General features: G+C 45.0%; 1 protein-coding gene across 1 annotated transcript; it reads left to right on the top strand.

The window, feature by feature from the left end:
- The first annotated feature begins 16,185 nt into the window (after positions 1 to 16,185).
- Positions 16,186 to 27,569, top strand: LOC142315273 (acidic leucine-rich nuclear phosphoprotein 32 family member B-like). The gene is made up of 7 exons (XM_075352535.1): positions 16,186 to 16,530; positions 19,069 to 19,218; positions 19,898 to 20,020; positions 22,940 to 23,129; positions 23,668 to 23,747; positions 23,999 to 24,047; positions 25,779 to 27,569. The coding sequence occupies exons 1-7, from the start codon at positions 16,306 to 16,308 to the stop codon at positions 25,865 to 25,867; spliced, it is 906 nt and encodes a 301-aa protein (XP_075208650.1). The 5' UTR covers positions 16,186 to 16,305; the 3' UTR covers positions 25,868 to 27,569.
- Positions 27,570 to 27,794: the final 225 nt, after the last annotated feature.

Below are 27,794 nucleotides of genomic sequence, written 5' to 3' on the forward strand. Positions count from 1 at the left end.
CTAGTATTAAAACAATATCCCCAAACACTATTACTCAATGGGTTAAGAGCGTTCTAACGCTGCATGGCCCCCACACAGAAAGCTTGGAAACAAAGAGGAAGTTAACTTTATTTCTCTCAACAGTCTCAGGCTGTCATGTCAGAAGTGTGGTGGGGTCAGTTTCAGTCATCACTCAGTGCATAATGAGGAACAGCTGTAACCATGCCAATGACTGATAGCCAGCTCAGTAGTGCATCACTGCAGAGCCAGCTGTCAGTCAGTGCTGGGAAAATGGTTACAGCTGCTGATCACTATGCACTGAGCGGTATCTGAAGCCTCCCTGGTAGTGATGAGCGGACTCGCAGATAACTGGGACTAGCTGATCCAGTTTCTAAAATCCAGTTCCGGGCCAGATTCTGGTCCCCATATAAGTCTATAGGGACGAGAATCCGGAAATTTAAAATGGATGTAGAAGGGATAGAGGGATTGGAGCAGGCGTGCCGTACTTACCGAGGCTCCGGCATAGCTGTACGCTGCTCCCAGGCCTCGCCTTCACTTCCTGGGCTGCTAATTAATGCTCATCCATATGCAATGCTTTACCCCGCCTATTGGTGCCTATGATTGGTTGCAGTCAGAAGCGCCCACACCCTGAGTAGCAGCGTGTCAGCTGACTGCAACAAATCACAGGCGCCAGGAAGGCCGGTGGACGGGGAAAGCAGTGGAATTGTCTGTGGGTATGTTTTGTGGTATAAAAATAAATATAACAATTAGCGTAGGGTGCCCCCCATATTATGATACCCAGCACCGATAAAGCGTACAGCTACAGGCTGCAGCCCCCGGCCATGTATCAAAATAAGAGGAACCGCATGTGGCTTTTATCTGTTAATTATGTAAATAAATAATTTAAAAAACAGTGTGCGGTAGCTCCCAATTTTCATACTCAGCCATAATAAAGCCCTGGTATTCTCAGCATATTTTCTTTATTTTTCCAGTATTTTTTTTTAATTCCCGAGTGTCGGATCTGGATCAATATCTGGAATCCCGGCACCCGATCACCTTTGAAACTGCGCGGATCCAGACTTTTACAGTCTGCATCCGCCCATCTCTACTCCCTGGCCACACCTCCAAGACTGAAGGTCGGAGGAATAAAATTAATTTCCTTCCGGTCGCTGCACTTTAGAACGCTATTAACCCATACTTCTGCAGGTTATTTATATTTGGGGGCATAGCATGTTCTGTTTAAGGATTTGCACCACTTACTGGCCTCTGAAAGGGAAACCCTATGAGGCTAGGTTCGCACACTGCGTCTTTTTGACGCTGCGTTTTTGTGCGTTTTTGGCCGCTAAAAACGCACCTGCGTCGAAAAAACGCATAAAAAAAGCATGCGTTTTTGCCGCGATTTGGTGCGTTTTTGGCTGCGTTTTGCTGCGTTTTTGATCTCTGCGTTTTTCCAATGCATTGCATGGGGGGAAAACGCAGAAAAACGCAGGAAAGAACTGACATGTCCATTTTTTTTTTTAACTCAAAAACGCAGGTAAAAAAAACAGATGTGTGCGGACAGCAAAAATGAAAACTCATAGACTTTGCTGGGGAAGCAAAGTCCTGCAGTTTTGAAACCAAAAACGCACCCGAAAAACGCCACGAAAAACGCACTGTGCGCACATAGCCTTAGGCCTCCTACATACCTCCTTGTCTCCTGTGAGTGTGGTGTCTGTTTTCACACCTACCGGTGGGGGGGGCGCAAATTCTCATGCATACTAATTACAGTCAATAGTGATCTTCACACCTCATTGATTTCAGCTGGGCCACATGAAATACCTGCGTGTCCGGTTGAGACACAGAGGCAAGTCAGTTTTTTCCGGCCAAAAAAGACTGACAGCACTCCCAAAATTGCAATGTGAAAGGGTACATAACTGAACATGACACAAAATGACAAAAAAAACACAGTTGCACTCTGAAATGTTACAGTATGAAAAACATGAATGCAAGAGTATAGACATTCATTACTGCTAAAGGAAATCTAGGAAAAAATTGAGATATTTAGCACATAAAAATAGCCATTTTACCATCTGCCCAGTAGCCACGTCAAAGCATACCTCGTATACTGGGTACCTACTCTGAACTGAAGCCTATCTCTGGGTTTAAAAAAACCTCCTGTGTATGGGCAAGTAGGAACCTGTTATAGAGAATAAAATCACCTGTGGCTAGTGGGAGAAGGGTGCACAGTTAAAAGGCATGACCCCAATTAATCTAGGCATAAAAGACTGACAGCGCTTCCAAAATTGCAATGTGAACAGGTGCATAACTGAAAATTACACAAAATGACAAAAAAGACAATTGCACTGTAAAATGCTAAAGTATGAAAATCATGACTGTAAAGCGGGCTGTACACGCTACGATATTTCTAGCAATTGCTAGAGATATCGTACGCAAAAGCACCCGCCCCCGTCGTGCATGCGATATCGTGTGATTGCTGAAGCAGCGAACATTATCGCTACGGCAGCGTTACACGCACTTACCTGGTTGGCGGCGTCGCTGTGACTGCCGAACAATCCCTCCCTCAAGGGGGAGGTTAGTTTGGCGTCACGGCTACGTCACCGCGACGTCACTAAGCGGCCGGCCAATCAAAGCAGAGGGGCGGAGATGAGCGGGACGAACGTCCCGCCCACCTCCTTCCTTCCGCATTGCGGGCGGGACGCAGGTAAGGTGAGGTTTCTCGCTCTTGCGGTGTCAAACGTAGCGATGTATGCTGCCGCAGAAACGAGGAACAACATCTTTAAACAACCATTAACAATTTTTGGTTTTAGGACGACCTCTCCATGGTGAACAATTTTCACCACTTTGGAGAACGTTTAAGGTCGCTGGTAAGTGTTGCACGCTGCGATACCGTTAATGACACCGGATGTGCGTCACTAACGACGTGACCCCGACGATAAAACATTAACAATATCATAGCGTGTAAAGCCCCCTTAAGAGTATAGACCTGCATTACTGCTACAGGAAATCTAGAAAACATTGAGATATCTAGCATACAAAAGTGGCGATTTTCATATCTACCCAGTAGTCACGTAAAGGCATACCTCATATATTGGGTACCTATTCTGAACTGAAAGCTCTCTCTAGGTTTAAAATAAAACTCCTGTGTATGGGCAAGTAGGAACCTGTTATAGAGAATAAAATCACCTGTGGCTAGTGGGAGAGGAGTGCACAGTAAGAAGCAGGGCCGGCTCCAGGTCCTCCTCACGTACAGCGTGCAGCATTAGCCTCTCCCCCACTCCCCCACACATGCACAGTGTGCAGTATTAGCAACACCCACATCTTTCTTATGAATCTTCAGCTATGCGAGCCCTTACCTGCCCTGGTGCCATGCTCCGGTGTAGGCCACCACCACGCTCTTGCTCCTCTGGCGACAGAGGACAGACGCTGCAGGAGAATGATGGCAGAGGGAGCACGCCGCTCTGTCTCTCATGATTGCTTTCAATTGTATCAGCACCTGCGATGCTGATTCAATTGAAAGTGCGATCCTCGGCGAAGGAAGAGGCCGGTGACAGCGCTTGCACCAGCCCCCCTGCCAGTGCGAGTGGGCCCCCCCAGCAGCCCAGGGCCCCGGCATTTGACCGGGTTTGCTGGGTGCTGAAGCCGGGCCTGGTCAGAAGGCATGACCCCAATTGATCTAGAAAAAAAGACTGATCACTTTCCCAAAATTGCAATGCTAACAGGTGCATAACTGGACATAACACAAAATGACAAAAAAAGACAGTTGCGCTCTGAAATCCTAAAGTATGAAAACCATGAATGTAAGAGTATAGATATGCATTACTACTAAATGAAATCTAGGAAAAAAATTGAGATATTTCGCATACAAAAATGGCCATTTTCATATTTGCTACTTATCTCAATTTTTTCCTAGATTTCCTTTAGCAGTAATGCATAGCTATACTCTTACATTAATGGTTTTCATACTTTAGCATTTCAGAGTGCAACTGTCATTCTTTGTAAGTTTTTTTCAGGCAGCACATGTCAAATACGGACATCACATGAATGGCATCCATGTAACACGTATTGGGAAAAAAAACAGATATTGTAATAAATGTTTTTTTTCATGTGTAAAAGATTTGCAAATCTTGCAAAATGATAGAATAGATGGGATAGAATACATAGAAGGGATAAATGAATATACAGTGATATACAGTGGATACGGAAAGTATTCAGAACTCTTTAAATGTTTCACTCTTTGTTTCATTGCAGTCATTTGGTAAATTCAAAAAAGTTTATTTTTTTTTCATTAATGTACACTCTGCACCCCATCTTGACAGAAAAAAACAGAAATGTAGAAATTTTTGCAAATTTATTAAACAAGAAAAACTGAAATATCACATGGTCAGAAGTATTCAGATCCTTTGCTTAACCCCTTCAGCCCCGGGGCACTTTCCGTTTTTGCGTTTTTGTTTTTTGCTCCCCTTCTTCCGAGAGCCGTAATTTTTTATTTTTCCGTCAATCTTGCCATATGAGGGCTTGTTTTTTGCGGGACAAGTTGTACTTTTAAATGAAACCATAAGTTTTACCATATGGTGTACTGGAAAACAGCAAAAAAAGTCCAAGTGTGGAAAAACTGCAAAAAAAGTGTGATGGCACAATAGTTTTTGGGATGTTTTATTCACGGTGTTCACTATATGGTAAAACTGATGTGTGGGTATGATGCCTGAGGTCGGTGCGAGTTTGTAGACACCAAACATGTATAGGTTTACTTGTATCTAAGGGGTTAAAAAAATTCACAAGCTTGTCCAATAAAAGTGGCGCACGTTTTGCGCCATTTTCCAAAACACGTAGCGTTCTCATATTTTGGAATCTATGGCTCAGTGATAGCTTATTTTTTGCCTCTCGAGCTGTCGTTTCCAATGGTACAATTTTTGCGCAGATGCTACGTTTTGATCGCCTGTTATTGCATTTTGCGTAAAACGTGCGGCGACCAAAAAACGTAATTTTGGCGTTTGGAATTTTTTGCCACTACGCCGTTTACCAATCAGATTAATTGATTTTATATTTTGATAGATCGGGCATTTCTGAACGCGGCGATACCAAATATGTGTATATTTATTTATTTTTTAACCCTTTAATTTTCAATGGGGGAAAGGGGGGTGATTTGAACTTTTAGGTTTTTTGGTTTTTTTTATTTTTTAAAACTTTTTTTTTATTTTACTAGTCCCCCTAGGGGCTATAGCGATCAGCAATCCGATCGCTCTTATTTATCTGCTGATCACAGCTATACAGCTGTAAACAGCAGATTCAGTCACTTTCTGTTTCTCTCTGCTCGCGGCCGAGGGAAAACGAAAGTGAAACTTCATAGCTGCAGGCGTCATCATATGACCCTGTGCTACGATGGCAACCACCGAAAGTCACGTAATCACGCACGTGATTTCCGGTGGGGGCGGCGGTAAGTAAAAAACATGGCCACGCGCATATAGATCTTGCTGCCAGACTTTGGCAGCGACATTTAAGGGTTTAAATGTTGCGAGTGGAAGCGATTCCACTCGCAACATGCAGGCATACATGTCAGCTGTTAAAAACAGCTGATATGTGTGCCGACCGCCGACGCCTGCCCGCGGTAGGGGGCGGGGCTTAACGGGACACGCTCCATGATGGATATATCCGTCCATGGTCGTGAAGGGGTTAATATTGAGTGGAAGCACCCTTTTGAGCTAGGACAGCCATCAGTCTTCTTGGGAATGATGCAATATGTTTTTCACACCTGGATTTGGGGATCCTCTGCCATTCTTTCTCGCAGATCCTCTCCAGTTCCATCAGGCTGGATGGTGAATATTGGTGGACAGCCATTTTCAGGTCTCTCCAGAGATGCTCAACTGGGTTTAGGTCAGGGCTCTGGCTGGGCCAGTCAAGAATGGTCACATAATTGTTCTGAAGCCACTCCTTTGACATTTTAGCTGTGTGCTTAGGGTCATTGTCTTGTTGGAAAGTGAGCCTTCGGCCAAGTCTGAGGTCCAGAGCACTCTGGAAGAGGAATTCTTCCAGGATATCTCTGTATTTGGCCGCATTCATCTTTGCTTCAATTACAACCAGTCATCTTGTCCCTGCAGCTGAAAAACACTCTCATAGTATGATGCTGCCACCACCATGTTTCACTGTTGGGATTGTATTGGGAAGGTGATGAGCAGTGTCTGGTCTTCTCCACACATACCGCACATAAGAGAATCTTATTTCTCATAGTCTGGGAGTCCTTCATGTGTTTTTTTTCAAAATCTATATGGGCTTTCATATGAGTTGCCCTGAGGAGAGACTCCCGTCGGGCCACTCTGCCATAAAGGCCCGAATGGTGGAGGGCTGCAGTGATAATTGACTTTGTGGAACTTCTCCCATCTCTCATCTGCATCTCTGGAGCTCAGCCATAGTGATCTTGGGGTTTTTCTTTACCTCTCTCACCAAGGCTCTTCTCCCAGGATTGCTGTTTGGCTGGACAGCCAGGTCTCTGAAGAGTTCTGGTGGTCCCAAATGTCTTCCATTTAAGGATTATAGAGGCCACTGTACTCTTAGGAAACTTGAGTACTACAGAAATTAATTTGTAACCTTGACCAGATCTCTGCCTTGCCACAATTCTGTCTCTGAGCTCCTTGGGCAGTTCCTTTGACCTCATGATTCTCATTTGGTCTGACATGCACTGTGAGCTGTGAGGTCTTATATAGACAGGTGTGTGGCTTTCCAAATCAAGTCATATCACTTTAATTAAACACAGCTGGACTCCAATGAAGAAGTTGAACCATCTCAAATGATTTGAATACTTATGACCATGTGATATTTCAGTTTTTCTTGTTTAATAAATTTGCAAAAATTATACACTTATATTTTTCTGTCCAGATGGGGTGCAGAGTGTACATTAATGAGAAAAAAAAGTAACTTTTTTGAATGTACCAAATGGCTGCAATGAAACAAAGAATGAAAAATTCAAAGGGGTCTGAATACTTTCCGTACTCACTGTAGATAAATAGAATAAATTGAATACATAGAAAGGATAGCTAAATAGCTAGATAGATAGCTTGTACAGCTATTTAGCAGAATTAATGACTAATTTTAGAAAAAAAATGACGTGGGGTTTCCCCAAGCTTTCATAAACAGCACAGGTACCGCTGCAGGCTGCAACCCTCAGCTGTCCCTTGGCTGATTTTGAAAAATATCCTACGCAGCTTTTATCATTTGAACATATAATAATAATAATAATAAACAAAACAAAAAAAAAAACGGAGTAGGGTCCCTCACACTTTTCAAAACTAGCCAAAGGACAGCAGACAACTGAGGGCTATTTTTATGGTGGGAAGGCTCATGCTCATGGTTCTTTGGCCTTTCCCAGCCAAAAAATAGCAGCCCGCAGTTCCCCAGAGGTGGCGCATCTTTTAGCTACGCCAAATCTGGTGCTGTTATCGGCTCTTCCTGTTGCTGTGGCAATCGGGGTAATATATGGGGTTGATGTCAACTGTGAATTGTCAGCTGACATAAAGCTTTTGTATTAGTAATGGGTGGGCGTATAGCAGACACTCACATTACTAATCAAGTAGAAATATTAAAAAAATATTTTATTTGAACAAAAAAGTCTGCCATAATCCATAGCGATGTCCCACGATGCTCCCCAAAAATGAACCTCAAAGACATAAATTTATTTACCTGCAAAAACCCTAATGCACGGTCCGACATAAAACAATACTTGGTGTGAGAGCCGCCCACATTGAACTGTCGTGAACTGATACTGTTGCCACTCGTCCCTGCCCGCAGCTGCTCACACGGTGCTGTGTGACCCGTTGCAGTGACCTGGAGTAACCTCAGGATTTTTCTTTCTGTTTTTTGTTCATTTCTTTTTACTTACACGATTAGTAATAGAGAGGTGTCTCGTAGACCCCTACCCATTACTAATCCAGGGCTTTGTGGCAGCTGTGATTTTTTTTACCAAATCACAGCTGTGATTAACGCCATATATTACCCCATTTGCCACCGCACCAGGGCAACGGGAAGATCGATACGCATTCTCTGGGATGACTGCGGGCTGCTATTTTTAGGCTGGGAAGGGCCAAATATCCATGGCCCTTCCCACCCTAAAAATATCATACCCAGTTGTCTGCTGTCCCTTGGCTGGTTTTGAAAGATGGGGGGGGACCCCACGCAGTTTTAAAAAGTTATTTGTTCAAATAATTAACAAAAAATCAGCATGGGATCCCCTTTATTTATCAAAAGCAGCCAAGGGACATCTGAGGGTTGCAGCCTGCAGCTGTACCTGTACTACTTATGAAAATACAGGGGAACCAAAAGTTTTTTTCCCCTTAACTTTATTTATTAACTCTGCTAAATAGCTGTACAAGCTATTTCTATATACAGTGCCTTGCGGAAGTATTCGGCTCCCTTGAATTTTTCAACCTTTTCCCACATTTCAGGCTTCAAACATAAAGATAAAAATTTTAATATTATGGTGAAGAATCAACAAGTGGGACACAATTGTGAAATTGAATGAAATTTATTGCTTATTTTAAACTTTTAAAAAAATAAATAACTGAAAAATGGGGCGTGCAATATTATTCATCCCCTTTACCTTCAGTGCAGCAAACTTACTCCAGAAATTCATTGAGGATCTCTGAATGATCCAATTTTGTCCTAAATGACTGATGATGATAAATATAAGCCATCTGTGTGTAATCTAGTCTCTGTATAAATGAACCTGCTCTGTGATAGTCTCAGTGTTCTGTTTAAAGCGCAGATAGCATCATGAAGACCAAGGAACACAACAGGCAGGTCCGTGATACTATTGTGGAGACGTTTAAAGCCGGATTTGGTTACAAAAAGATTTCCAAAACTTTAAACATCCCAAGGAGCACTGTGCAAGCGATCATATTGAAATGGAAGGAGTATCATACCACTGCAAATCAACCAAGACCCGGCCGTCCATCCAAACTTTCATCGCAAACAAGGAGAAGACTGATCAGAGATGCAGCCAAGAGGCCCATGACCACTCTGGATGAACTGCAGAGATCTGCAGCTGAGGTGGGAGAGTCTGTCCATAGGACAACAATCAGTCATACACTGCACAAATCTGGCCTTTATGGAAGAGCGGTAAAGAGAAATCCATTTTTCAAAGATATCCATAAAAAGTGTTGTTTTAAGTTTGCCACAAGCCACCTGGGAGATACATCAAACATGTGGAAGAAGGTGCTCCGGTCAGATGAAACCAAAATCAAACTATTTGGGCACAATGCCAAATGATATGTTTGGCGTAAAAGCAACACAGTTCATCACCCTGAACACACCATCCCCACTGTCAAACTTGGTGGTGGCAGCATCATGGTTTGGGCCTGCTTTTCTTCAGCAGAGACAGGGAAGATGGTTAAAATTGATGGGAAGATGGATAGAGACAAATACAGGACCATTCTTGAAGAAAACCTGTTGAAGTCTGCAAAAGACCTGAGACTGGGACGGAGATTTGGCCTTCAACAAGACAATGATCCAAAACATAAAGCAAAATCTACAATGGAATGGTTCACAAATAAACGTATCCAGGTCTTAAGGCCACTTTACACGCAATGACATCGCTAACGAGATGTCGTTGGAGTCAAGTAATTCGTGACGCACATCCGGCCTTGTTAGCGACTTCGTTGTGAAACTTACGAACGACCGCTAACGATCAAAAATACTCACCTAATCGTTGACACGTCGGTCTAATCTCAAATGTCGTTGCTGCTTTTGGACGCAGGTTGTTAGTCGATCCTGAGGCAGCACACATTACTACATGATGTGACCCCCAGGAACGACGAACAGCACCGTACCTGCGTCCTCCGGCAACGAAGTGGGCGTGTCTTTCCTTCGGCTGCTCTCTGCCCCTCCGCTTCTATTGGCCGCCTGCCGTGTGACGTCGGTGTGACGCCACATGAACCGACCCCTTAGAAAAGAGGCAGTTCGCCGGCCACAGCGACGTCGCTAGGCGGGTATGTGTGACGGGCACTGACGATATTGTGCGCCACAAGCAGCGATTTGCCCGTGACGCACAAACGACGGGGGCGAGTGCGATCTGCAGCGACATCGCTAGCGATGTCGCTGCATGTAAAGTGGCCTTTAGAATGGCCAAGTCAAAGTCCAGACTTGAATCCAATCGAGAATCTGTGGAAAGAGCTGAAAACTGCTGTTCACAAACGCTCTCCATCCAATCTCACTCAGCTCGAGCTATTTGCAAAGGAAGAATGGGCAAGAATTTTACTCTCTCGATGTGCAAAACTGATAGAGACATACCCCAAGCAACTTGCAGCTGTAATCGCAGCAAAAGCTGGTGCTGCAAAGTATTAACTTAAAGGGGCCGAATAATATTGCACGCCCCAATTTTCAGTTTATTATTTTTTTAAAAAGTTTAAAATTAGCAATAAATTTTGTTCAACTTCACAACTGTGCCCCACTTGTTGTTGATTCTTCACCATAAAATTAAAATTTGTATCTTTGTTTGAAGCCTGAAATGTGGGAAAAGGTTGAAAAATTAAAGGGAGCTGAATACTTTCGCAAGGAACTGTATATCTCTATCTACTGTATCTACTATCTATCTCGCATTTATAATTTTAATGGCTTTGCACATCTTTTACATGTAAAAAAAATGTACATTTGAGCATCATGCATTTTTTTCCCAGTACCGGTCTTACGTATGACACACACAGACAGTCATACACATGTCCCAAACATACTGTGTAAAACGTGCTTTTTTTTACACAGATATGTGAAGGAGGCCTTAAGGCCCTGTCACACACAGAGATAAATCTGCGGCAGATCTGTGGTTGCAGTGAAATTGTGGACAATCAGTGCCAGGTTTGTGGCTGTGTACAAATGGAACAATATGTCCATGATTTCACTGCAACCACAGATCTGCCAAAGATTTATCTCTGTGTGTGACGGGGCCTTTAGGCTATATGCGCACGTTGCGTTTTTTGGTGCTTTTTTTGTCAGCAAGTTCTGACATTTGACTTACCAACAAAGTCTATGAGAAGTCAGATTTGCTATACGCATGTTGCAGTTTATTTGTCAGCAGTTTTTTAGACAAAATTTTGTGACAAAAAAGAAACAGCATGTTCATTCTTCTTGCGTTTTTGTGAAATGTTATCATTCACTGAAATCAATGAGGGGTTGTGATACCAATGGAAAAATGCATGGTGACAAATTGTTTGCGTTTTGCATACGTTTTACCCGCGTGAACAAAAATGCAGCTCACGAACTTCGTTCCAGAATGACAAAATCAATGCTGGAGTGATTTTGGGGTGTCGGTGCCTCTCTCTCTTCAAGCGCTACATACTCACCGATCACTGGAGCAGCTGTCACACTGCTCCCACGACAGCTCTTTGTTCTTCTCGAGTCGGCCGCTCATTAGGCTCATACATATTTACTGCACCCACTCATTAGGCTCATACATATTCACTGCTTCCCCCACTCACCGACATCTGTGATTGGTTGCAGTCAGACGCGTCTCCACACTGAGTGACAGGTGCCTGACTGCAACCAATCACAGCTGCCGGTGTGGGTCTATATCGTACAGTAAAATAAATAGTTTTAAAAAAAACGGCGTGTGGTCCCCCCAATTTTGATACCCAGACAAGATAAAGCCTCACAGCTGAGAGCTGGTATTGTCAAGCTGGGGAGACCCATGTTATTGGGAACCCCCAGCCTAAAAATATCAGGCAGCAGCCGCCGGGAATTTCCACATCCATTAGATGCGACAGTCTCAGGACTTTACCCGACTCTTCCCGATTACTCTGGTGCAGTGGCAATGCAGTAAAGGCCCTGTCACACACAGAGATAAATCTGCGGCAGATCTGGGGTTGCAGTGAAATTGTGGACAATCAGTGCCAGGTTTGTGGCTGTGTACAAATGGAATAATATGTCCATGATTTCACTGCAACAACACATCTGCCAAAGATTTATCTCTGTGTGTGACGGGGCCTTAAGTCCTAGATTAGTGATGACAGGCATCTATGAGATACCCCCCACTACTAATCTGTAAGTGAAAGTAAATAAACACAAACACCCCAAAAAATCCTTTATTTGAAATAAAAGACAAAAACACACCCTCTTTCACCACTTTACTGACGCTCCACATTCACTCCTCCAGGTCCGACGTAATCCACATGAGGTCCCACGACGCTTCCAGCACTGCTACATCTGACACTCACAGCGAGCACCATAGAACAAGACTGCCCGCTATGAGCTCCACGCAGCAACTGAAGTGAGTTGCGCCATCAGCTGTGACGTCACTCAGGTTAGCAGCAGCCACAGCTGGAGTCCTTCACCTGTGACAGCAAATGACCTGAGTGACTAAAAGGAGCTGCATGATCAGCTGTTCCATCACTCAGGTGATTTCAGGTCACAGCTGGTGTCCTCCACCTGTGACCGCAAATCACGCCGCGACTGAAGTGTGCCACAGGTGGAGGACTCACTTGAGTGACGTCACCACTGATTGTGCGGCTCACTTCAGTTACGGCCTGAAGCTCACAGTGGTGAACCCGTGACTTCACTGCCGCGACACATGCCGAATTGCAAGTACCGCAACTGTGACGTCAGGGGTTCACCCAAGTTCATTCTCATCGTGCGGCTCTGTCTGCACTCACAGTAGGCAGTCATGTTCTATAGCGCGCACTGTGACAGGACAGGGATGTAGCAGAGCTGGAACGCCATGGGACTTCGTGTGGATTACATCGGACCTGCAGGGGTGTTTGGGGGTTAATAAAGTGGTGAAAGAGGGTGTTTTTGTATTTTATTCCAAATAAGGGATTTTTAAGGTGTTTGTGTTTATTTGCTTTCACTTCCAGATTAGTGATGGGGGCGGGGTCTCATAGACGACTGCCATCACTAATCTAGGACTTAGTGGCAGCAATGGGCTGCTATTAACTCCTTATTACCTTGAATGCTACCGCACTAGGGCAATCAGGAAGAGCTGGGTCCAGAGCAAGAATTAGCGCATCTTACGGATGCGCCACTTCTAGAGCGGCTGTGGGCTGCTATTGTTAGGAAAGAGACAAATAACGATGGTCCTTCCCACCCTAATAATATCAGCCCCCAGTTGTCTGGTGCACCTTGGCTGGTTTTAAAAAAACGAGGGGACACCACGTCTTTTTTTTTTTAAAGGGAACCTGTCATCAGAAATTTCGCCCAAAAGCTAAAAGATTCCCCCTCTGCAGCTCCTGGGCTGCATTCTAGGAAGGTCCCTGTTATTATTGTGCCCCCTGTGAGACCAAAATAAAGCCTTTATAAAGTTCTACCTTTTTGTATGCAGCTTCTGTAAATCCGTCCCGGGGGCGGGCTCTCTGCCGTCCGTTATTCTGCCTCCTGGTCCTGTATGCCGCCCCCATCGCTCCTTTCCATATCTGATGCACCGCCCACTGCTCCAGCCATCCCCGCGCATGCCCAGTGCCAGTCTCACAGGACTGAGCAGTGTGACCGCTGGTGACGTGTGCGCAGGCAAGTGATTATGGACGGGACTGTGACTGTTATCAGCAAGTACCCGGCCATAATCTCTTGAGCGCGCAAACCTCTCCAGCGGTCAGACACACTGTGCTCAGGGTAGTGCTAGACTGTATGGGCTGCTTTCAGGGATGACGTCCCTTTGTCATGTGATAGGGGCGTGTTCAAAATACTATCACATGACAAAGGGACGTCATCCCTGAAAGCAGCCCATACAGTCTAGCACTACCCTGAGCACAGTGTGTCTGACCGCTGGAGAGGTTTGCGCGCTCAAGAGATTATGGCCGGGTACTTGCTGATAACAGTCACAGTCCCGTCCATAATCACTTGCCTGCGCACACGTCACCAGCGGTCAAACTGCTCAGTCCTGTGAGACTGGCACTGGGCATGCGCGGGGATGGCTGGAGCAGTGGGCGGTGCATCAGATATGGAAAGGAGCGATGGGGGCGGCATACAGGACCAGGAGGCAGAATAACGGACGGCAGAGAGCCCGCCCCCGTGACGAATTTACAGAAGCTGCATACAAAAAGGTAGAACTTTATAAAGGCTTTATTTTGGTCTCACATGGGGCACAATAATAACAGGGACCTTCCTAGAATGCAGCCCAGGAGCTGCAGAGGGGGAATCTTTTAGCTTTTGGGCGAAATTTCTGATGACAGGTTCCCTTTAAATAAATCAAATAATAATAATAAAATAAAAAAAAAAACAGCGTGGGACCCCCTCTATTTCTATTTCATAACCAGCCAAGGTCCAGCAGACAGCTGAAGGTTGCAGCTGCTACTGTTCCTGTGCTGGATATAAAAAACAGGGGGATCCCCACAAAAAAAACAGCTGGAAAAGCTAACTATCCCTCTATTGAGTTATTCTGTTCTTTCTTATTATCTATTCTATATGTTCTATCTATATATCCTTTCTATTTTTTTCTTTTTATTCTAGCTATCAATTATCTTATCCTATCATATTTTGTTTCGCCTTTAAAAACGCATTAACAAAATCGCGCCAAAAAAACAACATCAGTACAAGCGTTTTTTTTTTTCTTCATTTCCAGGCTCTCTGTGACAAGGTGCAGCTTTGGTTGCAGTTTGTGTGCAGAAAAAACTGCAGCGTGCACATACAGCCTTGTGTTTGCACAACTTTTTTGCCAATGGATTCCTCCTAAGGCCTCTTTCACACATCAGTTTTTTGCCATAAGTCGCAATCCGTTGTTTTGTGAAAAAAATGGATGCAGCGGTGGATCAGTTTTTTTTCTCATCAACTTGTATTAGTGACGGATGGCCTCACGTTTCATCCGTCGTGCGACGGATCTGTCGAAAAAGGTTTGTGCCGCCGACGTCCACAGGAACGTTTTTGTGTGCGTCGAAAAAACGGGCAGCGACGTATCCGTGGGCATCCGGCGTTTGTTATGATAGTCTATGGGCGCAGGATCTGTCGCAATCCATCATATGACAGAATCCAGGGACGGATTCCGTTTTTTTAAACTGTGCATGCTTGGTATCACAACGGATCCGTCGACAAACGAAAGAAACGGATGGAAAAAACTGATGACTGATCCGTTTTTTCGACTGATCCGTCGCATCAGTTTTTACAACGGATTGTAACTGAAGGCACAAAACTGATCTGTGAAAGGGGCCTTACAGATGATTTACTGGACATGGGAACATAGCCTTACCATCAAGCTGAGCCCTGCTCCTTTACAGTTGTAGAAGCAGGTCACAGCTGTTCTGTTCTCCAATCACTCCCATTATTCAACTGATTGACCTCCCACTCAACACATTCACTGGCTATGTGGGACGTCAATCAACTGAACAATGGGCAACAATTGGAAACCAGCTGGGATGGCTCTGCTGACTGGAAAGGAGCATGATAGAAGTTTTCTCCTTTTCAAGATGGCTGTGAAAAACACATGCTCTGGATGCTAATTATCACCTCGAACACACTCTGCTTTTACTTTACATAGGACCTGAAGAGTTCCCTTTTATGTTGCTTTTTGTCAGTGCAGATTTGTCACAAAACCTGATGGGTTTCCTGATATTAGCAAAGTAATGAGAATCCTGTAGTCTCATGCACATGTATTGTATTTATCACTTGGAGCGTGTCACTTCTGTCTATTAGTATGGGGGGGGGGGGGGAAATCTGCACCAAAAACCGCATGTGAAAACCGTGGCAAAAATGCACGTATTTTATACTGGATTTTTGCTACCAAGAGATGCAGCCATTTCTGCATCAAATACCATGTGAACATACCCATAAGCGGTATAAAAGCCGATATACCCCACACATCCTCTGACTGCCTTCATGAGAAATACAGCAATGGTAAATTTACCCCATGAGTTACTTCCATAACTTATTACAGGGCATCCATTTTGTCTTGTACACGGGCTAGTCTCTATTAGACCTGCCCTCCACCCTAGAAGATGGGTGTCGAGTTTTCTCAGGGCTGCTCCGCCATTACACATGAGGAAAGGCCTGTGTAATAACCGCTCTTTTCCTGTGACCGGCTCCCCTCACGCCACAGACACGACGGCCGCGCGTACAACGGGGGAGCAGGCACCGGAAATGGAAAGCGCGGCTTTCTGTCCGCACCGTCACGAATAGCGCCAATAAAGGTGAGGTGCGGTTAATTACTCCGCCGATGGTATCTCCCCGTCCCGAAGGGTCGAGGCCGGGGCAGGACACTTATTTTTAGCCCATGCCTTCCATCGCCATTTGGTGCTTCTCTCCCCATAATGGCGATAAAAGGCGCCACCACGCTCTGTTCAGTGTGTGCGTTGTCAATAAAGTTTCTCTTGTTCCCTGCCATAGGCTCGCTGTTTGAGGCGGGAGTGCAGTACCGAGCCTGTCCTGTAGATGTCAGTGCATGGATCGCGCCACATACTCCCACCCAATAACCAAACCCCTCCTTTGTGTCTTTGGCGCCGTTCCTATATAAAGAGGCGCACACGGCCAGCTCCAGATTATTTCATTTATTTTATTTTGGGGAAGTCGGAATTTGTGAACTTTTCTCTACAAGAAGAGAAAATGGACATGAAGAAGAGACTGAACTTGGAGCTGAGGAACCGGAAGGCGGCTGAGGTGAGCGGCTCCGTTCTACATGCCCTCGGCGGGTTTCGTGCTTTTCCGCTTATGTAAACGGTCGCTGAGGCCCCGGCCTGTGCACGCTCCGTGCTGCTCACTCGCGGGAGTGTGAAGTGCTGCCCGAGCTGGGAGGCCATGATTACTTCCCGAACACGTGGCTGGGGTCACTCCCGGGATGTGGCCCTCGCTGAGCCCAGCGCCTTGTGCTGCTGCTCGTCGGTCACCCCCGGGATGTGGCCGTTACTGAGCCCAGTTCCTTGTGCTGCTGCTCGGCGCTCACTCCGGGAATGTGGCCCTCGCTGAGCCCAGTGCTGCTGCTCGGCGCTCACTCCGGGAATGTGGCCCTCGCTGAGCCCAGTGCTGCTGCTCGGCGGTCACTCCGGGAATGTGGCCCTCGCTGAGCCCAGTGCTGCTGCTCGGCGGTCACTCCGGGAATGTGGCCCTCGCTGAGCCCAGTGCTGCTGCTCGGCGGTCACTCCGGGAATGTGGCCCTCGCTGAGCCCAGTGCTGCTGCTCGGCGCTCACTCCGGGAATGTGGCCCTCGCTGAGCCCAGTGCTGCTGCTCGGCGCTCACTCCGGGAATGTGGCCCTTGTTGAGCCCAGTGCTGCTGCTCGGCGCTCACTCCGGGAATGTGGCCCTCGCTGAGCCCAGTGCTGCTGCTCGGCGGTCACTCCGGGAATGTGGCCCTCGTTGAGCCCAGTGCTGCTGCTCGGCGGTCACTCCGGGAATGTGGCCCTCACTAAGCCCAGCGCCTCGTGCTGCTGCTCGGCGGTCACTCCGGGAATGTGGCCCTCACTGAGCCCAGTGCCTCGTGCTGCTGCTTGGCGCTCACTCCCGGGATGTGGCCCTCACTGAGCCCAGTGCCTCGTGCTGCTGCTTGGCGCTCACTCCCGGGATGTGGCCCTCACTGAGCCCAGTGCCTCGTGCTGCTGCTTGGCGCTCACTCCCGGGATGTGGCCCTTGCTGAGCCCAGCGCCTCGTGCTGCTGCTTGGCGCTCACTCCCGGGATGTGGCCCTTGCTGAGCCCAGCGCCTCGTGCTGCTGCTCGGCGGTCACTCCGGGAATGTGGCCCTCGCTGAGCCCAGCGCCTCGTGCTGCTGCTCGGCGGTCACTCCGGGAATGTGGCCCTCACTGAGCCCAGCGCCTCGTGCTGCTGCTTGGCGCTCACTCCCGGGATGTGGCCCTTGCTGAGCCCAGCGCCTCGTGCTGCTGCTTGGCGCTCACTCCCGGGATGTGGCCCTTGCTGAGCCCAGCGCCTCGTGCTGCTGCTTGGCGCTCACTCCCGGGATGTGGCCCTTGCTGAGCCCAGCGCCTCGTGCTGCTGCTTCCCGCCTTGCGCGTGAGGCGCCTCCAGTGCCCGCCATTACCGCCAAAGCAGCACTGTGCTCTGCTGGTGCTCGGGCTGCGGCCGCTCAGCACATGTTTATGGCCGATAGGCGCCACCATTGTTTGTGAATGGCTCTACCTTCAGGCTGGTCCCCGTCTTTTCTCTGGGGTGCTTCTCCGCCCTCCTTCCTGACCCCCTTTATCTGGGGTGCTTTTTGCCCCACCGTCGCCATTATTTTCTCTAGGACGCTTTCCCTCCGCCCCCATTCCGTTCTCTGGGGTGCTTCCTCGCCCTCTTCCTGTCCTCTCTGGGGTCCCATCACCCGTCCTGTCCGATTTTCTCTGAAGTGTCGTCCTCCCCCTCTCTAGGATGCTTTTTTTTCCCCCCTGTCCCATCGAAGGGCAGAACTCTTCACACTTCTCTGCTTGAATCACTATTTAATTTTTCTAGAGGTTTTTTTTTTTTAGTATTTTTGCAGCTTCCTGATGTTGTCTGGGCCATGTGGTTTGTTCTCATAAGAAACCATTCTACACCCAGTGATTCAACATCAGGTTGTTCCTGTCTCTGATATAGATAGATTTTTTTTTTTTTTATATATATATATATTTTTTTTTTCTTTTTTTTTTTTTTTTCTCCGCGCTTTTCAATTAGCAGATTCCCCTTAGCATAAAGTTTGCCCCCTGTAAAGTTTCCATGGCATGTATTTTGCCTAATCAGAGCTTTGTGGCACTGTTTTCTGACTTTATGGCTATCCTACTTTGGCTTTACTTCCAAGTAAACAGTCTATTTTTCTGCGATGAATGAATAATGCAATATGGCAACTGCTCTGACATGGGGCCGAGTCCTTAACCGGAAGCCAGTGGGTGTGATGGAGAACTGGAGCATGTGTGGTTGAGACCTCAGCGATGATTGTCCTGAAGCTCCAGAAGTACAGTTACTGTGATAATCTGGGAGAGCAGCTGTTTAGGGGGATATAGAAGAGAGCATCAGTAGAAGTTAGTTATGTAGGGGTGTCTTTAATACAGAGCCATTCTGACCTCTGCCGTTCCCACAGAAGAATCTCATTAGACTTGACTGACCACATTATTGCAGATGTTTACAATGTGCTGTGCTCCAGCAAGAAACACTTAAGAATGCTCCTGGGCTAGGAACAGGTCACAATGTGGCCACTGTATGCCTTATTTAGTGATTTCTCCTTCTATTGCAGGTCAAAGAAATGGTCTTGGATAACTGTCGTTCAGATGATGGTAAAATTACTGGACTCTCAGCCGAGTTTGTGAACTTGGAGTTCTTAAGTATGATCAACATAAACTTGTTGTCGGCAGCGAATCTTCCCAAACTGGAGAAATTAAGAAAGGTAAGATGTGTGCGATAGCCTTGTTACAGGCAGCAGTGTAGCTGCATGGGGCAGTGTGACTTGAGGGACACACTTTAACTGTGTTTGTATGTATATATGTGTGTATATATATATATATATATATGTGTGTTTGTGTGTGTGTGTGTGTGTGTGTGTATATATATATATCTGCCAAAGAGACCAATACTCCTGTTCCCCTAACTCTTTGATTTTAATTCCACTGTACAGTTCCAGAGTCATGTCCTTTTTTGTTTTTTTTTTGTTTTTTTTTGCACTAATTAATCATGGTCTTTACCAATCATTGCTACAGGACTCTCAAGGGTCATGTACTTGGGCTGCTGGGAACTATTACCTACTCTGAGTACTGCCTGCTTGGTAAAGACCATAAAAAAACTACCACTGGAAAAAGGGCCTACACTTCTGAAATCACACCACATATTTTAACAAAACCCCTGCATAATTAAGAGTAGTGGGAATAAAAGCAAAAGCTGGACAGTTGATCTGGTGATGGGTCGTTTAGAAAAATTGGCTTGAATGAGTAGCTTGTGTAAATAAAGACTGATTTAATTACAGGGCACATCTAATATCTGTATCCGCTTTTGATTTGCATTACTGAAAGATGTGCATGGTTTTTGAATGTAACAATAATACATCTGAAATGTTTTTTTATGTTCTGCAGTTGGAGCTTAGTGATAACCGAATTTCAGGTGGTCTCGAAGTGCTTGCAGAAAAGACTCCAAATTTAACACACTTGAATCTCAGTGGGAACAAGATTAAGGACATAAACACTCTGGAGCCACTTGTGAGTATATAAACCTTTTTATATTACGTGACCATCCTATTCATTTGTACCTTAGAGGTTGTCTCCTTTTTGTAAAATCCCTGGGCACATTTTGTTTTAAAAATTAAAAAAAGAAAGCACTTTGCTCACCATCCTTTATGCTCAGTAGTGAGCTTCCACCTAATCAGCGCTGACATGTCAGTAATAAGCTAATCGTTGAACGCAGCAGCTCTGCCCGCATAGACAATGTCCCACTCAGTGAATGAGCTCTTTAATTGCAGTAGCACTAGAGAACTCAGTGGAGGATCTAGAGAAGGGAGAGTAAAGCAGTTTTTAATATTGTGCTCAATTTGTGACCTACCCCTTTTAGGCTGTGCCCACACTATATTTTTCCTCCAGCAAAAAATGTACCTCCTGGCCGAAAAAACGCATGCGTTCTTGGGTGTGTGTGGGTTTTTTTTTTTTTTTTTGCCATTGTCAATGGCAAAACTCAGTGACATACTCCGTTTTTTTTCTGCAACCAAAGCTGCAGGCAAAAAAGAAGCAACGTGCGCAGTCTTTCAGATTTCTGATAGATTTTGCTGGGGAAGGTCAAACATGCAGTTTAGGACCACAAAGTACACACAACTGCACCAAACAAAGTAGCATGTGCACAAGGTCTTAGGCTATGTGCCCATGGGACAATGTACCTGTGGATTTTGTAGCGGAAAACCTGCGGATTTATCTGTATTTTCTACATAAATCCGCAGGTTTTATAAAGTACAGACACTCCCCATGTTATTCTATGGGACATGGGGAGTGCTGTGTCCATGCTGCGGATGTCCCGCAGCCTCACATAACTGCATGTCAATTATTCCTGCGAATGTCCTGCCTCTCCACTATGGAGAGAGAGAGGCTGGTCCTTCCGCAGGTAAGTCGCATTAATGTCCGCAGGTTTACCGCAGATAGTACGCTGGAATCCTGCAGCTATGGATAGCTGCAGATTCCGAGGATCAGCTGCAGTAAACCTGCAGATATATCCGCGGGTACATAGTCCTGTGGGCACATAGCCTTAAAGTGTAATTATTGCGTTGGGAAATTTTATGTCTGACTGCCTCACTATCCTCTGCTGCCTCCACTGAAGTTTGAGCACTATGTAATGGCAATGTTTGTAGTCGCCTAAGGCCTCATTCACACATCCTTGTTTAAACAAGTACTGCAGTGAGATTTGCATCAGTGTCTCTTCTTAGTCATAGTGTCATCAGTTTTTCACAGATGGATAAATAAATGACAAAAGCTGCTCCTATCCTCTTCAATTTTAAATATGTACGGCACCCCGATGCCACTCCCACGTTTTTCACCGACCAATAGTCTTGTATTCTCCCTCCATTAGTGATGCCTGAAAAAACGGACATGTCTCCAGAGTTCTGCGCACACGGGATGTAAAAAAAAAAGTGTGAATAGATTGTAATGGGTTTGTTTGTGGAAAATTTCTGATTGAACATGTATTTGCAACATCTGAATGAGGCCTAAGGTGTGACATTCATGTGTTCACTATTTGAGGGTTTTATTTTCTTTCTCTAAACTTTGAGCTCCAATCTGCTAGGCTGCGCACTAGGTCTATTGAGTGAGCAGTGGAGTTCTCAAATACAGTATCTGCCAAAAATGGGGGTGAAAAAACATTGTTAGGTTGCTTGTTTTGCCCATTTGTCGGGAGATTGGCCTGTGTAATTGGGGGAACCAGCAAACATAATGCTTGTTGCTGATTATCAGCCAGTGTCATCACGGGAGGCCTCTAGGAGCTTCTCATAGATCCTGGGAAAACTTTTCAGAGGGATACAAAGTAAAATCTCAGACTATTTTTAGTCATGGTCAGGGTCACTGTCATAATAGTGATCTCCTTTTTAGAGGTTTTCTCCTACTAAAATAACCCTCTTTCGTATGTCCTAACTGCTCCTAATAACTTTTCTAATATTACGTGTGCTGCTTCTGTAAGTTCATCGCTGTGGGGGGTCATATGTTCTGCTGTAATGCAGTCACGGCAACTTATGATTTGGGAACCAGAATCCGAAAAACTGAGCCGCACATTGGTGGGGGCGGGGATATCTCGGTGAGTGACAGCAGTCGAGCACACATGCTCTGATCAGTTTAAACACTCCTCTGCCTGGATCCTGCTGATGTTTGCCATACCTTCTGCTGACATGCTCTGCAATATGCTTTCTAATGATCTTCAGCACATCACAGGGCTTCTCAGCTGAAGGGACAGCACTTCAAAGCTACAGCCGAGTGTCTGCACCATGCATGAGCAAGCTCGGATCAGACTGTACTCTCCTCAGCCTGGATCCTGCTGAAGCTTTTACCTGCCATTCCTTCAGCTCACAAGCACTGTGATATGTGCTCTTTAATGATCTGCAGCACATCACAGTGCCCGTCAGCTGTAGGGGTGGAACGCCAAAGCATTGGCAGGATCCAGTCAAGAAGTGTGAAGTCTTATCTAAGCATGTCTGCTCAGACTGCTTTTGCTCACTGAGCGAGCCCCACCAATGTGCTACGCAGTTTTTTTTTTTTGGTTTTTTTTTTTTTTAGTATGTTCCACAAATGGGAAGTTGCAGAGGTACATATGTAACTCATGCAAAGATGAGCTTGCAGGCAGCACAGGTAATTTGTTTTAGTGTGTGTGTGTGTGTGTGTGTGTATGTGTATATGTATATATGTGTGTGTATGTGTATATGTATATATGTGTGTGTATGTGTATATGTATATATGTGTGTGTATGTGTATATGTATATATGTGTGTGTGTGTGTGTATGTGTATATGTATATATGTGTGTGTATAAGTGTGTGTGTGTATATGTGTATGTGTGTGTGTGTGTATATATATATATATATATTCACATACTACTGTTTAAACTGAAGTATAGTAAATGTGATCAGCATGGTGTTTTTGGTTTTTTTTTACAGAAAAAACTGAATCACCTCATGAGTTTAGATTTGTTCAACTGCGAAGTCACCATGCTAAATAACTACAGGGAGAGTGTATTTGCATTGCTGCCCAAGTTAACTTACCTTGATGGCTTTGATGCCGATGATAAAGAGGCACCTGACTCTGATCCAGAGCCAGATGGTGATGATCCGGATGAGAATGGGGAAGGTAAGCTATGTTCCCTAGTAGAACTTTAAGATTTTCCTTCAGCGAATATTACATTTGTTGCTAATCCTTACTCTATGGGTACCCACAATCTCTCAAAGGTATCTTTTTTTTTTTTTTTTTTTTTTGCATACCGCAAAAAACAAGTTACTTACAGTCCCAGGGTATGTGGCCAGATGCTGGTTCCCTTATTATAAAGTCTATGGGGAACAGAATCTGGCACAAAGGGGTAGGTGCAAGCGCTACATACTTGCCAATCACTGGCGCGGCTGTCACGCTGCTCCTGCAGCAGCTTTATTCTTCCCGAGGTGGCAGCTCATAAGCCTCATACATATTCACTCCTCCCCAGTCTGTGATTGGGCGCGGCTGACTAACCATACAGTTGTTGTATTCTAATGAACAAGGCAAGTGTTTGGGTCATGTCATCTACTCTTGATGAAGCCACAACACGCTTTAATTTAAAACTGATTCTTAAACCTACTTCAAATAGATGAGAAAATAAAGCATTTTTCTGTACCTTACATATGATTTTCTTTTACAGAAGGGGAGGATGATGAGGATGAAGAAGAGCTCGATGAGGATGAGCTCGATGAAGAAGATGAAGATGGAGTAGATGATGAGGTATTTCTGATTCTTGACATGAACACCACTTAAAGTACAATTTTCGCTTCCCTCTGGGAATAGTGTTTACAAAGGCAATGGGTGAACTGCAGGTCCCAGTGCAGTCAGTATGATACGGGTGTGCTGGGGGGTAAATGATTACCATGTTGATTTCATATAAGTACATCCAGGATGTAGAACATTAGTTTCCCAGTATAGATCAGTGCGTGACTGATCATTACATTTTTATTTATTTATTTTTTTCTTTTCAGGAGGATGTTGAAGAGGAGGAGGAAGGAGAAGAGGATGAAGATGATGAGGGTGAGTTTCAAGGGAATTTACTATCCAGTGGAGTGAAAAAAACTTAGCTGGTACTTAAACACATTCCCCAAAATACCGTATTTTTCGGACTATAAGACGCACCCTGGTTTTAGAGGAGGAAAATGGGAAAATAAAACTTTAAGCAAAAAATTTGGTCATGACACAGTTATGGGGCGAGGATCTGCTGCTGACACTGTTATGGGGGTAATGTCCCCAAATTCTCTACTAAGGTACCCCATCCTGGTAATGATCCTCCTGCCTTGTATATGATCCTGCTATAAACACTCATCCTGCTCATCTTCCCCCATTCTGCTCATATTCCCCCATCCATCCTGCTCATATTCCCCCATCCATCCTGCTCATATTCCCCCATCCATCCTGCTTATATTCCCCCATCCATCCTGCTTATATTCCCCCATCCATCCTGCTCATATTTCCCCCATCCATCCTGCTCATATTTCCCCCATCCATCCTGCTCATATTTCCCCCATCCATCCTGCTCATATTTCCCCCATCCATCCTGCTCATATTTCCCCCATCCATCCTGCTCATATTTCCCCCATCCATCCTGCTCATATTTCCCCCATCCATCCTGCTCATATTTCCCCCATCCATCCTGCTCATATACCATCCTGGTATATGGCCTGTATCCTATAGCACAGAGAAAAAAATAAACGTTTATACTCACCTTTTTCCTCACTCCCTGCAGCACCGATCATCTTCCTCTCTGCGCCACTGACCTGTGTGTGTGGAGCAGTTCCCCTGCTGCATCGCGATGTCTTCCTGTCTGTGCCGATCAGCTGATCAGCTGACCGGCACAGACAGGAAGACATCGCGTGCAGCAGGGGGGCGGCTCCACACACGGAGACGGGTGAGTGTACTGATTCACTGCACCCCGCGCTGGTAATGACGTGCGGGGGGCAGTGAATACAGCCGCACATGATCACTCCAGGCTGTAATTGCCAGGGGTGATCATGCGGCCGGCTCTTTGCTATGCGCGCGTCCCCGCTCATCCTCCCGCCCACCTGTCAGTGCCGGCTTCAGCGCTGAGATGGGCGGGAGGATGGGCGTGCATATGTAATGAGCGGGCCCACATGGTCACGGCAGGCGCTGCTGCTGCCTGCTCGTGCCCCCGATGACCCGCAGCACCCTCATTCCCAGCCCTATAGTCAGACCATAAGACGCACCCCCAACTTTCCCCCAACATTGGGGGGAAAAAAAGTGCGTCTTATGGTCCGAAAAATACGGTAGTCAACTTGTTAGTCTTTCTGTGGATACATAAACTGAGAAATTAGTCGGCTTATTAAAAAGTTAACTATGCTCTGTTACTGTTGGCGACCTAGGTAAAGGCTGAGATTTCCCTCGTTTCTGGGGTAGTATGCTCTAGACATAACTTTCAAAAGATTGGTCTTTGACCTTTCTGTTAGTGAATTTATTTATTTCAGCTGCCATAAAACAAGCTCGCTACTATGAATCAGTAAGGCATTTCTAGGGAAGTGAATGGAGATATTGATACGTGCTGGGAGCATATGTGATCATAATACACAACACATTGTAAAAAAAAAAAAAGTCTCTAACATAGGTCACACTTTATTTACCAAATTTTGTAAAGGTCCAGTAACCTTGTGCATGTAGTCCTTTTATAACATTCAAGTTGTAGATGTGTGGGACATATATTTCTTGGCAACCTGAAAAATTAATATATTTTTTTTTTTCCCCCTGTTACACCAGATACACCCCAGGGAGAAAAACGAAAAAGGGATTTGGAAGATGAAGGGGATGAAGATGATTTTGATGATGAGGAAGAGGATGATGAATAAGACACAAAAGGCTACTGGATCTTCTATTTTTATTTTTTTTTCCTCTACTTATGGACTGTCTGGGCTGGCCACCAGTGCATGTGGCAGTATCTGCTGATGGGTCACTGTATGCAGCTGTCAGCCACCCTCTTCTGTTTGTGTTTGTTTTTATTCTCCCCTGGTTTGTGTGTAGGGCTGAGAGATGACTTATTCTGGTCTGAATGAAATTGTTTGCCGCTTTATTTAAACATGGCCGCCTGAGCTATTTGCGGAGTCAGATCGTAGAATGTCCCTAAATTTTCTTTATTTTTTATTTCCACCGCCCCCTTTGAACCACCCTCTCTACCCCCTCTGGAATTTTCTGTGAAAGTTCTGTGGTTCCTCTGATCTGTGAATGGTGCACGGGTGTTAAAAATCTGAGGATGATTCCAAAGACAGTCTCCCTCTATCCTACATTCTTGTGTTCAATCATGCCTTAATGTGTCCTGCTTTGTTTGTTTATCTCCTGATTCATGTATGATTAACATTTGCGTATTTTTGGCAATAAGATTTAACAATGACCTTGTACAAATTATGTTTTCAACAATTTGATTTCCTTACCACCTCAAGTTGCTGGTGAATTGTAATGTTACTCTGAGCATACTGGCATTGTGTATATACAATGCTTCTGGTGATGCAATACGCTGGATGGTTGAAAACTGGATTACAACCTAGCTTTTAGTCCTGGTCTTGGCATTATCAACTTCATGTGGTTTTGGTTTTATATCTTTTTTGGTCTCCAGAAAGCGACCTCACCCTTCTAAAAAAAAATGTAAAGTTTTGAATCATGTCAACATGCTTGGATACTTCTGAGCCTCTACATCTTTTGCTTCTTAATCAGGTTCTCAGAAAAGTGTTTATATATACCACTTCTAGAATTCACTGCTATTTCCAATCCTAACATTCCCTACCTCTGAATTTGTGGTGGTACTGCCATTTGCCTCAAGTTTTGTGGATGACAAATGGCACAGACTTATTTTACCCCAATTTTGAAGCAGATCTGCCACTCCCACTCCATTAGTGTGGTATCATGATGGTCTAGATTAAATCTTGCCAATATTTTGAAAATGCTACATATAAGCATCTTCCCTCTTTCTTATAGGGATTTTGGCCAATTGGGGTTGTGGAAATCACTTTAAGCTACCAATTTCTAAAGAAAAATAATTCTGACCTATTTAACACCCATGTTTTGTATTTAGTTGTTACAGAAAGCCTTTTTAATAAAATATTTGGGGTTTTTAAAATGTTGCTTTTTTTATTGCTTGGGTGTTTAGCAGGACAAAGGTTTGTCAGGATTTTGCTCTAGTAAAAGGGGAGCAAGTGTGTCTTAGCGGTTTATATAAAATTGGTAACCGGTTCAGATTAACAATTATTTTCTCATGATTACTGACCTCCAAAGTAATTTGTGACCTGATGAGATTCTATGAAGAGAGGAGGGGATGGAGCTTTCTCTAGCTCTTCCCTCTGCATCTAGCTCCTCCATTCGTTATGGAATCTCAGCAGTATAACGGCCATCTCCTATCTCAGTAATAGAAAAGTCTTCACCAAATACAAATTGTACCTCGGAATTGAGAATTTTGGTAATGACCGATCGATTCTGACAGACGCAAATTTTGTCTAAGATAAATTACAAAGTTGCTTATTCATATGTACTATTGATTTATGAAATAAAAATTAAAACATCGGTTACGCTTTAAAGTAAATACTTAGACATGAGACCTTTGACCAAATTTTGGTTGGTCACCATTATAGGGCCTTGGAAGTATACAATTTTATATATGGATATTAAAAGATCATTATGCAGCAAGTTCCTCCTTCTAAAAAGGTTTACATACAAAATACAGATATAAATTTCAGTCAACAATGACAGACTGGTACAGATATTAGTGTCCTGCCCTTGTTGACTTCC

Source organism: Anomaloglossus baeobatrachus, chromosome 1, assembly GCF_048569485.1.
Source record: "Anomaloglossus baeobatrachus isolate aAnoBae1 chromosome 1, aAnoBae1.hap1, whole genome shotgun sequence".
NCBI lineage: Eukaryota > Metazoa > Chordata > Amphibia > Anura > Aromobatidae > Anomaloglossus > Anomaloglossus baeobatrachus.

Bases quoted from the DNA above. Each gene is read 5' to 3' on its own strand.
- LOC142315273 (XM_075352535.1), top strand. From the start codon at position 16,306: ATGTCAGTGCATGGATCGCGCCACATACTCCCACCCAATAACCAAACC. The intron at 23,130-23,667 runs GTAAGCTATGTT...TTTCTTTTACAG, and splicing joins TCCGGATGAGAATGGGGAAG to AAGGGGAGGATGATGAGGAT. The intron at 24,048-25,778 runs GTGAGTTTCAAG...CTGTTACACCAG, and splicing joins AGAGGATGAAGATGATGAGG to ATACACCCCAGGGAGAAAAA.